Source organism: Ochlerotatus camptorhynchus, unplaced genomic scaffold (assembly GCF_037179485.1).
Source record: "Ochlerotatus camptorhynchus isolate MF236.1 unplaced genomic scaffold, CSIRO-AGI_Acam_v1.1 ptg000033l, whole genome shotgun sequence".
Lineage (NCBI taxonomy): Eukaryota > Metazoa > Arthropoda > Insecta > Diptera > Culicidae > Ochlerotatus > Ochlerotatus camptorhynchus.
In genome coordinates this window covers 1132750-1145259 of record NW_027040524.1, presented here as the reverse complement: position 1 = coordinate 1145259, position 12510 = coordinate 1132750, and the positions used below count along the sequence as shown (strand labels likewise).

General features: G+C 42.6%; 2 protein-coding genes across 2 annotated transcripts in view; both read right to left on the bottom strand.

Annotated features, from left to right (window-relative positions):
• LOC135709260 (zwei Ig domain protein zig-8-like) overlaps positions 1–12510 on the bottom strand; it is a 575709-nt gene that overhangs the window by 138172 nt on the left and 425027 nt on the right. The gene's annotated exons all lie outside the window — the stretch shown is intronic.
• LOC135708777 (uncharacterized) lies at positions 1076–2917 on the bottom strand. Its single transcript, XM_065230920.1, has 2 exons — positions 1949–2917; positions 1076–1904 (listed from the first exon to the last, which is right to left on the bottom strand). Exons 1-2 carry the CDS (start codon positions 2809–2811, stop codon positions 1826–1828), a joined length of 942 nt encoding a protein of 313 aa, XP_065086992.1. The 5' UTR covers positions 2812–2917; the 3' UTR covers positions 1076–1825.

The window sequence follows — 12510 nt, the reverse complement described above, 5'->3', positions numbered from 1 at the left end:
TAGTAAAAGGTTAGAATAGAATGTATCTGCCTGTTGGTCCATATTCAGAACCACATGCCCCCAACGACCACACAAAATGCTCTCCAGAGTTGTAATCTTGTAACCAAACTTGGAAGCAGGGATGGAAGTGATTTTGATTGATTCTCTTCATCAACTTTCTCTTTGAAAAAAAAAATACTACAAATTTGGTACGCCTACAAAAAAAAACGGAAAGAGTTAAGATAATAGATGATCGATCAATTAAAAGAACTAAATTTTCTTCAAATTTGTTCCGTGCCCTATCGGTTCCCCTAGGCACAGACCCTTTTACTTTTTTGCACGTTTTTAGATCGTTCCGGAAGATCAGAGATGTCTATGAAATTTTCAGTTTTTTTAGATTCACAGACTTTCCTAATATTTTCAGAGATTTCCTGAAGTTCATTGAATTTTATTGGAATAAGCAGAATTTACTTAAGTTTCCAGTATTTTTCCTGAAATACACTAACTTCACTGAAGTTGACAGAACATTTTCCCAGACTTCCCTGTATTAAGTATAATTTACTGAAGTTCATAGATTTCCCTAAAGTTTTCAGACTGTCTTGACGTTCACAGACGTTTCTGAAATTCCCAATTTTTTTCCTGAAATTTGCCGAATTTACCTGAAGTTTTCAGTACCTTCCAAAACCTTGCTATGATTTCGAAGTTTACCAATGTTGATAGGCCCTTTTCTATTGATTCGCCAGGACTTTGGAATAAATGCTAGAGATGATGGCGGGACTACAATTTTGACAGTTGGATGTGTATGTATTGATGAAAATGCTTGCATGTTACCCATATGTTACCAATACATAGCAGCAACGATCAATTCTCCCGTAGCTTTTCAAAAGGTCTTAAGTAACAAATGTAAACAAATTGAGTTAATCGATACAAACTATTGCCTTTCTATGATTGTATGTAATACAAAAACACTAGACTGCCAATGAATGTGTGGGAAAAATTTGACCATCAAATTTCGCTAACATTTTCGTCGAACAGTACTTACCTTACCAAGGCTAAGGCCTTGTTTTCCTCTGCTGTCCGAAGAAGTCGTCTCCACTCTACTCGATCCATGGCCACAGTTCGCCAGCCTCGTAGTCTGCGAAGGGTCCGCAGGTCACCTTCTACTTGGTCGATCCACCTTGCCCGCTGCGCGCCTCTTCTTCTTGTTCCTGTTGGGTCGCTTTCTAGAACCATTTTCACTGGGTCGTCGTGCGGCATTCTTACGACGTGCCCAGCCCACCGTAGTCGCCCAATTTTTGTAATGTGGACGATGGATGGTTCTCCCAGCAGCTGGTGCAATTCGTGGTTCATTCGCCTCCTCCACGTTCCGTCATCCATCTGCACTCCACCGTAGATGGTACGCAACACCTTCCGTTCGAAAACACCAAGGGCGCGTTGGTCCTCCACGAGCATAGTCCAGGTCTCGTGGCCGTAAAGGACCACCGGTCTAATCAGCGTCTTGTAGACAGTCAACTTCGTGCGGCGGCGAATTTTATTCGACCGGAGCGTCCTCCGGAGTCCAAAGTAGGCACGATTCTCTGCCATAATGCGTCTTTGAATTTCTCTGCTGGTATCATTTTCGGCGGTCACCAGTGAGCCCAAATACACGAACTCATCGACCACCTCGATTTCGTCACCGTCAATCTGAACTCGGGGTGGGAGGCTAACATTGTCTTCCCTAGAACCTCTTGCTTTCATGTATTTTGTCTTTGATGCGTTGATGGCAAGTCCAATCCGTCTAGCTTCAGCCTTCAGTCTGATGTACGTTTCCGCCATCATCTCAAAGTTCCGTGCCATAATGTCAATGTCATCGGCGAAACCAAGGAGCTGGATGGACTTCCTGAATATCGTGCCATTCGTGTCTATCCCAGCTCTTCTGACCACACCTTCTAACGCGATGTTGAACAGCAGACACGAAAGTCCATCACACTGCCGTAACCCCCTTCGAGATTCAAAGGGACTCGAGAGTGTCCCCGATACTCGAACAACGCACATCACTCGATCCATCGTCGCCTTGACCAATCGCGTCAGTTTATCCGGAAATCCGTACTCGTGCATAATCTGCCATAGCTGATCTCGATCGATTGTGTCGTATGTGGATTTGAAATCGATGAACAAATGATGTGTGGGCACGTTGTATTCGCGGCATTTCTGCAGAACCTGCCGAATCGCGAAAATTTGGTCCGTGGTAGCGCGGGCACCCATGAATCCCGCCTGGTATTGCCCCACGAACTCTCTTGCATATGGTGACAGACGGCGGCATAGAATTTGGGAGAGTACCTTGTAGGCGGCGCTCAGCAGTGTGATCACGCGGTAGTTGCAGCAATCCAACTTGTCGCCCTTTTTGTAGATTGGGCATACGACACCTTCCATCCACTCCTCCGGTGATATCTCCTCCTCCCAAATCTTGGCAATTACCCAGTGCAGCGCTCTAGCCAGTGCTTCACCACCGTATTTCAATAGCTCACTTGGTAGTTGATCTACACCAGTTGCTTTGTTGTTTTTCAGCCGACCGATCTCCTCCTCAACTTCTTGAAGATCAGGGGCCGGTAGCCTGTCGTCTTCTGCGCGTGCTCCAAGGTCTGTTGCCGTGCCACCTTCGTTTTCTGCTGCTTCACCGTTGAGGTGCTCGTCATAGTACTGCTTCCACCTCTCAATCACCTCACACTCGTTCGTGAGAAGGTTACCGTCCAAGTCCTTGCACATATCGGCTTGCGGCACGTAGCCTTTGCGCGAACTATTTAGCTTCTCGTAGAACTTCCGTGTGTCGTTTACGCGGTACAGATTTTCCATCGCCTCGCGATCTCGGTCTTCCTGCTGACGCTTCTTCCTTCGGAAAACCGAGTTTTGTCTGTTCCGCGCTTGTTTGTATCGCTCCACATTCAATCTCGTGCGGTGTTGCAGCATTCTCGCCCGTGCTGCATTCTTCTCCTCTACTAACAGTTTGCTTTCGCCGTCAAACCAGTCATTTCTTCGGTCCGGAATCGCAGTACCTAGTACCGTAGCAGCAGTACTACCTATGGTGGAACGGATGTCCCTCCAGCCATCTTCAAGAGAAGCTGCGCCAAGCTGCTCTTCCGTGGGTAGTGCAACTTCCTATGTTGCTCAATGTTGGGTCGTGGCGTTCGACTTCGACGTGTGTTATGCACCGTCGAGAGTTTTGAGCGCATGCATACTGCAACTAGGTAGTGGTCCGAATCTATGTTCGCACTGCGGTACGTGCGGACGTTGATAATGTCGGAGAAGAATTTCCCGTCGATTAGAACGTGATCGATTTGGTTTTATGTGTGTTGGTCAGGTGATCTCCAGGTGGCTTTGTGGATATGCTTGCGGGGGAAAAAGGTCCTTCGAACTACCATACCCCGGGAGGCTGCAAAGTTCACGCATCGTTGGCCGTTGTCGTTCGAAACGGCATGCAGGCTGTTTGGCCCGATTGCCGATCTATACATTGCCTCCCGTCCTACCTGAGCGTTCATGTCACCGATGACGATTTTGACGTCCCGTTGCGAACAGCCGTCGTACACCTGCTCCAGCTGCGCATAGAACGCTTCTTTCTCGTCGTCGGGTCTCCCTTCGTGTGGGCAGTGCACGTTGATGATGCTGTAGTTGAAGAAACGGCCCTTAATCCTCAACTTGCACATCCTCGCGTTGATCGGCTGCCAACCAATCACGCGTTGGCGCATCTTACCCAGCACTACAAAGCCGGTTCCCAGCTCGTTGGTGGTGCCACAGCTCTGGTAGAAAGTAGCCGCTCTATGCCCGCTTTTCCATACCTTTTGTCCCGTCCAGCAAAGTTCCTGCAGTGCTACGACTTCGAAGTTGCGTGGTTGAAGTTCGTCATAGATTAACCTATCGCAACCCGGGAAGCCGAGCGATTTGCAGTTCCATGTTCCGAGTTTCCAATCGTAGTCCTTATTTCGTCGCGTAGGTCTGTGCCGATTGTTCCGATCCGTATTTCTTTCTTCGGTATTTGCAACTTTGTTTTTTTTTTTTTCCAGGGCGGCTTGTTGGGCCTGCCCCAACCCCCTGTCTCGCCGGGGGACCATCGTGCACAGCTCTGTTTAGAGTCCCACGCTGGCACTAGGACGGTGATCAGCCGCTCCTAACATGGAGAACAGACGCCGTTTTGAGCCGCACCTCCATGGTGAGCAGACGCTCAGGTTTGGTGAAGCATTTCCTCTATCAACGTACTATATGGTTACCGCGCCAGTGTTCGCGTCGCACCTCTTCACTTTGCTATTACCGGACTGGCAACATTGCCCAGGCTACGCCAACCAGCTGTGTCCATGTTTCAGCTGGTAGTCTTTTGTTATCATATGACTCGAGGAGGCGTGAAGTAGGAACTTGTGAGGACCAGGGCTAGGTATTCCGCTCCTTCCAGGTTGTCAACTCACCATTTTGTAGCCCTTTGTCGTCGAACAGACATAGTCCGATAAGGCTGTTTTCCAAATATTGCAAGTGAGTTAAAATTCCTTTATGTACTGCTTTCGCAACGTCTTCATCAACAGTTTCATATTCCTTCAATATTTTTAACAGGTTCAGATCGTTGTTGGGTGTCATCGCAGCACACGGAGAAAGAAACCAACTTTCAAATAAATTTTTACAATGAACACACAAAATCGAGCTAGTTGATTTTTAGTTTTATCTGGTAAAGCAAATTCATGCCGAAGAATAAACATTTTCAAAGAATAAATTATTTTGGCCATCCACCTTGCATTGTGGAACGCACCAGGAGCTCTTATTTGTAATTTTTCATCGATTTTTCCACCCAAATATAAAATGACAAGTTGTAGAACCTCTCGGTAATCACCACGGTGGTGTTGCTCTCTAATTTGTTTTTCATTAAACTCCAATAACGCCAATCTTTCTATTTCCGAAATAGCTATTTTAAAAAAATCATCATCCATACCTGAGTGGTATGAAGTCTTTTCCAAAATGTGCCATTTTTATTGGAATTCCTTACTTGAGACCGTTGCTTGCCTGTAGGAGAACACTTGTTAGTGTGTGTTTTTTAATTAATACCCAAAAGGAAGCCAGATAAACAATATGCTTTATGCGGGTACTTTTTTGGCACCTCTATAGGGTAGGAATTTAAAAGAAACACATATAAAGGGTTGTCCCGTATTAGGTGGATATGATAAAAAAAGTCATTGTACTTTCGTCTGATTGTACTGTAAACTAAACAGCACTAACGGTTGTCCTGTACAATTTTCGGAATTATTCTACGATTTATGTCTGTCTATGCTTCTATTTTAGGTGGTCTCAGATACTAAAAAGTAATATCATCAAATGTTTTGCAGTTTGGATTCTTAAAAATTCCAAAACACAACATGATGATATTTTCAGATACAAGCGTTTGGTAAAAAGTAATGGTTTTTACATACCGTTCATGCAGACGACTACTACTGCCTCTACCCTTAACATAAAATAGGCACTGTGCCTACCCATAGATGTCACCACTTTTCGTTATAGCTTATTATGTACTGTTGTTGTTATGTTACAGTAAATAAACGTCTGTAGTACTTTTACCTCCGCCATGGCAGGACGGTCAGTAAATCGATCGTAAATCATTATTTTCAACTATCACACAACCTACAAATTGGGGCCCATCCGTGCGCGATCACATACCTATTTTGATTTTTGGACCACCCTAATGAAGAATAATTGGACCAGCCTAGGGAATTATTTCGTATTAGATCCTAAATGGTGGTTTAATTCGATATATAAGCAGGTTGGAGACAATTGTGAACAGTTTTAGAAGCCGACTCATCAATCTTCTATATTCCATATAGAACTCATGAAAAAAATTCCAAGTCCCAGAAAGTCGATTTTTGAAAAAAAAAAAAAAAATTTCGAGATAACACCAAATCTCGACGTTTCATGCATTTTTAAGACACTTGGCATCAAAAACATTTTTTTGATTTCAGAAATTTCAAGTAGGAGATTAGGCGGTTAGGTACTCTATTTTGAAATCTGTGAAAGGGAAGCTAGTATGTATCATGTTGAACAAAACGTCCAATGCAACACTCATTATTATGTCATTTAGAAAAATCGTCCAATGTAACACGTCCGATGTACATCTTGACTAGTCAAGTTTTTTTTTTTATTTATTTATTGTAATGATTGTGATTGTGCTTTTGTCGTTCCTACTAAATTTTCAACGTTATTTTCCACTGACTACGTTAAAAGTAATATTGCGGAATGTATTATTTCTACCAGTTAAAATAATAATCTGTCGAAATTCAATTTTAATTTTCTCAAAATTGTAGATCTGTTACATCGGTCCTTTTGAAAAGCTACGCAAGAAGTATTGCTCTTTGCCCGTATAGATCATGTTCTGCTCGTTTTTCATTCAAAAGTGCAGAAAAACTGTCAACCAATATTTTAAGGGTAAAAGTTGACGATCTTCGATTTAGGTCAATTTTGAAATGTCCATAGTGTTTATTTAATAAAAGTTAGTAATTTTGCGAGGCTAAACATAAGTTCATAAACCTTAAAAAGGCACTTCATTTGTTAATGAAGTTTATGACAGTTTTTTTTTCCACAACAATCCAGTTTTCCACAACTTTGTCTCAAACGTAATTTTGATCATAAGAGCCGTTTTCAAGCTATGATTTCTTTAATAAATAAATACGTATTCCGGTACATTTTCCCTAGTAAATAATTATGTGTCAGCTGGCGTGGAACTACTCAAATCTAACGTTAAAACACTTGAGGAACTTCTCTCATTATTTTGTTTTGGAGTCGTTGAAGTCGGTACCATAAATGGAGGGATTGCTGTACTCTATGCCCAGGGAAGTCGAGAAAATTTCCAGCCCGAAAAATACCTAGATCCGACCGGGAATCGAGCCCAGCCCGCTCCAGCATGGTCTTGCTTTATAAATGCACCTTCTTCAACTGAGCTAAGGGAAGTCCCAAGACAATGTGTGATCTCCAATAAATATGAGTTGAGTTTGCCCAGCATCGATCGCAACATTGATAATATTTTACTTTAACACAGCGCTGCCTCTGATTCGCAAAGAAAAACACTATAATCCTGTCCCTGTAAATTTGAAAATAACTTTTATCAACGCATTCACATGTCGGTACGCATACCAGCCTTCTCTGGAAAAAGAATGCTTCTGCATCATCCGCTCCAGTAGCACCAACCTTCGCAACTTCGACTCAGGTATGCGGGTCGGGTTGCCCTTGTCGAATTCAAACAATGTTCGCAGAAATACTTGTCGCCATGCGTAACAACTCAATGAATTCCGGCTGGTAGCATGAACCGTGTGCTGTTATCACTCACATACGTCTTGTTTCGGAAGGCGAATAAACGACATATCCTTTTTGTCCTTTATCTTTCGCAATTCCCAGAAATCGAAACACAAATGGGAAAAGAGCCAAGTCAGGGGTTATTTTATCTGCTTGGAAAAAAACAGACTTCACAGCAAATGGCTACGCTCCGAAGACTTTATTAAACAAAACAAAACAAAAAACTCCCAGCAACAACGGCTTAAGGTAAAAGTCACTCGGAATTTGTTTGCTCGGATAAACACTGGGCTGGGAAGCGGGAGTTTATTTTTTTGCTCGATCCTGGAGAGATTTGAAGGGTTGAACTTCTTTGGAAGGGAAAGCTTGCCGGGAAGTTTGGGATTGGAAGATTTACCTTCCTTTTGATAAAGGGATAATCCTGGGCCCGAAAGGTGTGAGCTTCGCAGCAGTCAATCGGATAAAGGAGTGTTTTGCGGAATTGGGAAAATACAAGTAGCAAATCAATTTTATCTAAATGAAACGAGCCCTATCTCATAATTTTCCCCCGTTCATCAACTAACATTCTCGCAGTCAATCAAAATCATACTTGCATAAGCAACCAATTTGCATTCCTTTGTCATAAAAGCATTTCACCCGGGTCACGAAAACCGAGTTCAATCAAAAGCGGATCCTCTTTGCGCACTTCGAATACGCTCCCTGAGGATGATTTATTCAACGGTGCCTGACGGCCTACGCCGCACTATGATCGAAGACGTGCCACAATTCCCATTCCATTCATAATGCATATTGCTTAACTGTGGTGTAGCTAGAGAACCTGGTCCCAGGATGAAAGTTGTCACATGGAGTCGTATAACCATTGTGAGCAATTTATGGCTCGCAATACCGTTTGGCGAAAATGCCAAACCGGAATCGATGGTACGCGGCAAACCGAGTGCACTGTCTTCTTGGTGGCTGAGACGGTCTGGATCTGGACGACGACGACGACGACGAACGTGCGCTCCAAGACGAATGTTTGCTACGTGTCGCCCGGTTATATTAGGGGAGAACAGTGCATAATGCACCCCGGGGGTAAAATGGTGCCGCGTGGTTTCTCGTTGATAATTATGGGATGATATGTGCCAGAATGCTGGTTCAAGTACTGAACCAGCAATGCTCTGCTTGATAAATTCACGAAGCTATGAACAACAGTTTGGGGCCATTTTACCCCGTGGATGCGTTTTTGACCATCCTACCCTACATAGTAAGTCAACCTATTGCAGTGGCAAGTGGGTCAGGAAAGAGGCAGAGAAAATAAAAACACTTATGGGAAAGCCAAAGATGGGTTATTGGATTTTCGGTTTGTTGTTTTGTTAATTTAATACGTTGGGGATAGGATATTGTGAAAATTACTGCTAGTTCTTTGTCATGTTTTCCCCATTGGTGAATCGTTTGATTGTCAGTCCGAGGCTTTAGCAGAACTTCTTCTTCTTCTTCTGCTTCGCTTTTAAGCTTATTGCGTGTTCTCAACTTAGTATTTTGATGCACTTCCACAGTTATTAATTGAGAGCTTTCGATGCCATTTTTGCATTAGTATAATTGAGTGGCAAGTTCAATCATGCTCTTATGCCCAGGGAAGTCGAGAAATGTTCCAACCCGAAAAATTCCTAGACCGATCCGGAGATCGAACCCAGCCACCTCCAGCATGGTCTTGTTTTGTAGCTGAGCCTTTCACGACTGAACTAAGGAAGGCCCCAGCAGAACTTGTTCTAGTTGAATGTTTCGTCTTCCACTCACACGTCTTTCGCGTACTGGTCACTGGTCTTCTTCTTTGGCTTTTTTATGTCCCTAATGGGACCTTGCACTATTTATCAATTTTATCTAGATGAACGCGTCATTGGGACAGTACTTATGGATATTTTTGGACGCTATTGAAAATTTAGTTGATTGCTGATTTTTTTTAAATTAATTTATTTGTCAAGGTTCAATTGCGTAAGCTTTGCGGAGTTGTTATTCATTTTTTTTTTTCCTTTGGTTTGTTTTTTCCGTCGATATTGTTTTCCGTGCTGAGCACCAATGCTACCGACGTGCCAGGAAGGCAACACCTGGACCCTACCTATCGACCCATCAACTCATGAACCGGGGACCAACGGCTTTACTTCCCATCCGAAGGAAGGCGTGATCAGAGATGTTATGCCTCAGAACATCCCGGCGGCGCCGACTGGGATTGAACCCAGGCCTACTGGGGTGAGAGGTAATCACGCTTACCACTACACCACCGGCGCCGTTAGAGTTGTTATTCAATATATATATACACTTTTTATTTTAACTATAATTAGTAGAACGGGAGCCAATTTGTTTGCGGCTTACTCGAGGTTAAGGATTACAACTTTTAAACAGCTTGGACGAAATGGGACGAAATAAAAAAAAAGTGGGAGATGACCTTTTGCGACGAAACTATTGAGTGTAGTATTTTGATATCTTTTGGAATGTTTCTTCAATTTTTGAGTACTTTATTTGAGTGGTGAAATTGTTTGTTTAAGGTGGGTATTAGACCTGTTTATTTTAACAGAAATGTTCGGGATTCACCGGGTCAACCGTGATTACTGTTCGTCATGTTAATTTGAACTTCTGTGCAAATTTTGAACAAAATCGGTGCTTCAAGTTAATTTTATGTTTTTAAGGCAATTTACGGCTTATAATATTTGTATCTCGAGACTGAAACAACGAAAACTGCTGCAACAACTTTCATAGCAAAAGCTTAATATGTTATCTACCAACTTTGTGACCAAAGGTTGACTATTCAAAGTGATTTTATTGAAGTTTGACTTAGTTTCAAGCTCGAAGATATCTTAAAAAGTGCAGAATTTGCTCTACGAACTTTCCACTCACATGATATAAAAATGTCTAGTCTACGGCATAATGTTCTTTATACTGTTCTAAAAATTTCGTTAAAACATAGTTTCCGTGTCGATTCCATAGATTGAGGGTTAAAAATCAGAAAAGAGGCCGTTATAGCTAACATTCTTAAGGCAACAGAGCCAATAAAAGTTTCAATTAGATTGACAGAACAAAGTTGCATTGCTTTTCAATGACGACCGATGACTGTTTCATTGATAAATTATATTTTTAGATATATGAATCCTCAGTAGACGTGATTGTTATCGCAGTGTCACTCGAGCCATACAAAATGTTAGTTATTTTATAAATTGCTGTTATGCCTCGAGTGCCCTATAAAATTTTAATTTATGCAATATTTTTTTTTTGTTAGGAAAAACACATCATGGCAATCATTGGAGTCTCATGAATCAGGGTTACTTCCAATCATTCACTATAAAAAATGTTTTTCGGAATTATGAAATCATGAGATGGTATAATGATAATTAGAATTTGTAAGCTACAAGAAGAGGTCGTGAAGTATGTGTTTGACACATAAAATCTGTCAATATTGCTTTTAGTGCGTCACAATCAGCGATTTTACGACTCGTGAGCGTTCACTCAGAGTGAACGCTCACGAATCATAAGATCGCTGATTGTGACGCCCTGAAAGCAAAATTAACAGGTTTTATGAATCAAACACATAATTTACACCCTCTTCTTGTTATTTACAAGTACAACAAATCATTATATCATATAATGATTGCATAATTCCGAAAAATATTTTTTTTTATCGCAAGTGAGTGGAAGCAACCCTGCTCATGATGATATAATTTTAAGATTTCTCCTGATATCGACCACCAACCATGTTATACATGACAATTGAAAGTGCAACGCATTATGATCTATTTCCCCCCGGATGACGGTACTTCCTGAAGAACATACAGAAAAGAAAAAGAAGACACACAGTCTTGAAAGAACGTTGATTTTTTAAACAGTTGGAGATCCTCAAAACTTGAGACGGTGGATGTCTGGTGAGAACCTGCGAAGGGTCTCGCTCCGTTTGGTAGACGGATACACCTCACAGATAGTCCCAGAGGCAGTGGATGCCTCGTCAGAATTCCCGTTGTCAACGGAGTCATGGATAATCGAAAACTGGAACCATATGTTGCACAAAATTAAGGGGCGCAGTATCACCGGTGTCTTCGGCCAGACATATCCCAAGCAGGCTTCCAAAAAGTACAGCCTCCTCACGACAGTTGGTTTATACCTGTATTGACTGTTGCTTTGTGTGCTTTACTACCGCTTGCTACTGTACGTTCAGATCTGAATTCGAAGTGTATTGGCAACAGCGTACGCACCAACGAATGAAAGCTGTATTAGAACAGTCGCATCTATACCCGCTTTGCTAAAATCATCGTGCTTGGAACGTAGTGAACCGAATGGGCTGTATTTATACATTTCATATGACCAGATTCTCAATGTTTCTGTCGTCATAACAGCCTTCACAAACCGACGACATCCCTCAGCTTACCCAAGTGGCTGTCACGAAAAGGCTGTCACGAGACATTATATACAATTGATATACGGCAGTAGAGTATGGAAGAAACCCAGAAGAATGATCCCGAACAGATATGTCGGCCCGATGTCGGATCAATGTAAGGTCAATTTACGGTCGACGTCAACCAAATGTCGGGTTGATGTCGGGTCAATTATGTGTTTATGTCGGGTCAATGTCGGACCAACATCGGGTTGGGGTTTGGTAGAAGTCAGGTTGGTGTCGGGTAGGCTTATATTTTTCGCCGGAGACCGTCGTTTTTAAAAGAATATCGGATGAAAATTTTGCAATGGGCAGCACGAACGTGATAGCAACCGAACGAGCTCCGGCGCCACACTGGTACTGTAGTAGCAGTCTTACGACATACAAACAAAATTTCAAAGCCAGCAGCAACGAATCGGCAGTTTGACGGACTGCTTGTTGTATGTACGAGGAACGTTACGAATGACCATCCGAGGCTGTCATAGCCGAACGAACAAAATACATGACTAAGAACGAGCTGTCGTGTACTGCACAAGACGGCAACGTTGCAAGTCGTATAACAGCCTCACTGTGGGCTGTCACTTATAGCTCAATCTCAAGGCTGTCGTACGAAAAAGAAAGCGACAGCCGTTGGAATACTGCCATGAGGCGGTACTTTTGGTATGCCTGATCCCAAGTAACAATTTCGGTTTTATAAGGGTTCTGTAGACCATGATTTAGACTTGTAGCATGCTTTAAAACCTCCATAAAACTTGCAATGTTACTTGGGATAGCAGTCTTGTTAGCTGACAGAGGGCTGGTGTCCTACTAGTCCGTAGACCCGATTATTATTCCCAGAGGCTATC

What these genes read in the sequence shown, in the direction of transcription:
- LOC135708777 (XM_065230920.1), bottom strand. Translation starts at nt 2,811, where the DNA reads ATGGAAAATCTGTACCGCGTAAACGACACACGGAAGTTCTACGAGAAG. An exon ending in TCTCGAAGGGGGTTACGGCA is followed by an intron (nt 1,905 to 1,948) that starts GTGTGATGGACT and finishes TCGCGTTAGAAG; the next exon opens with GTGTGGTCAGAAGAGCTGGG.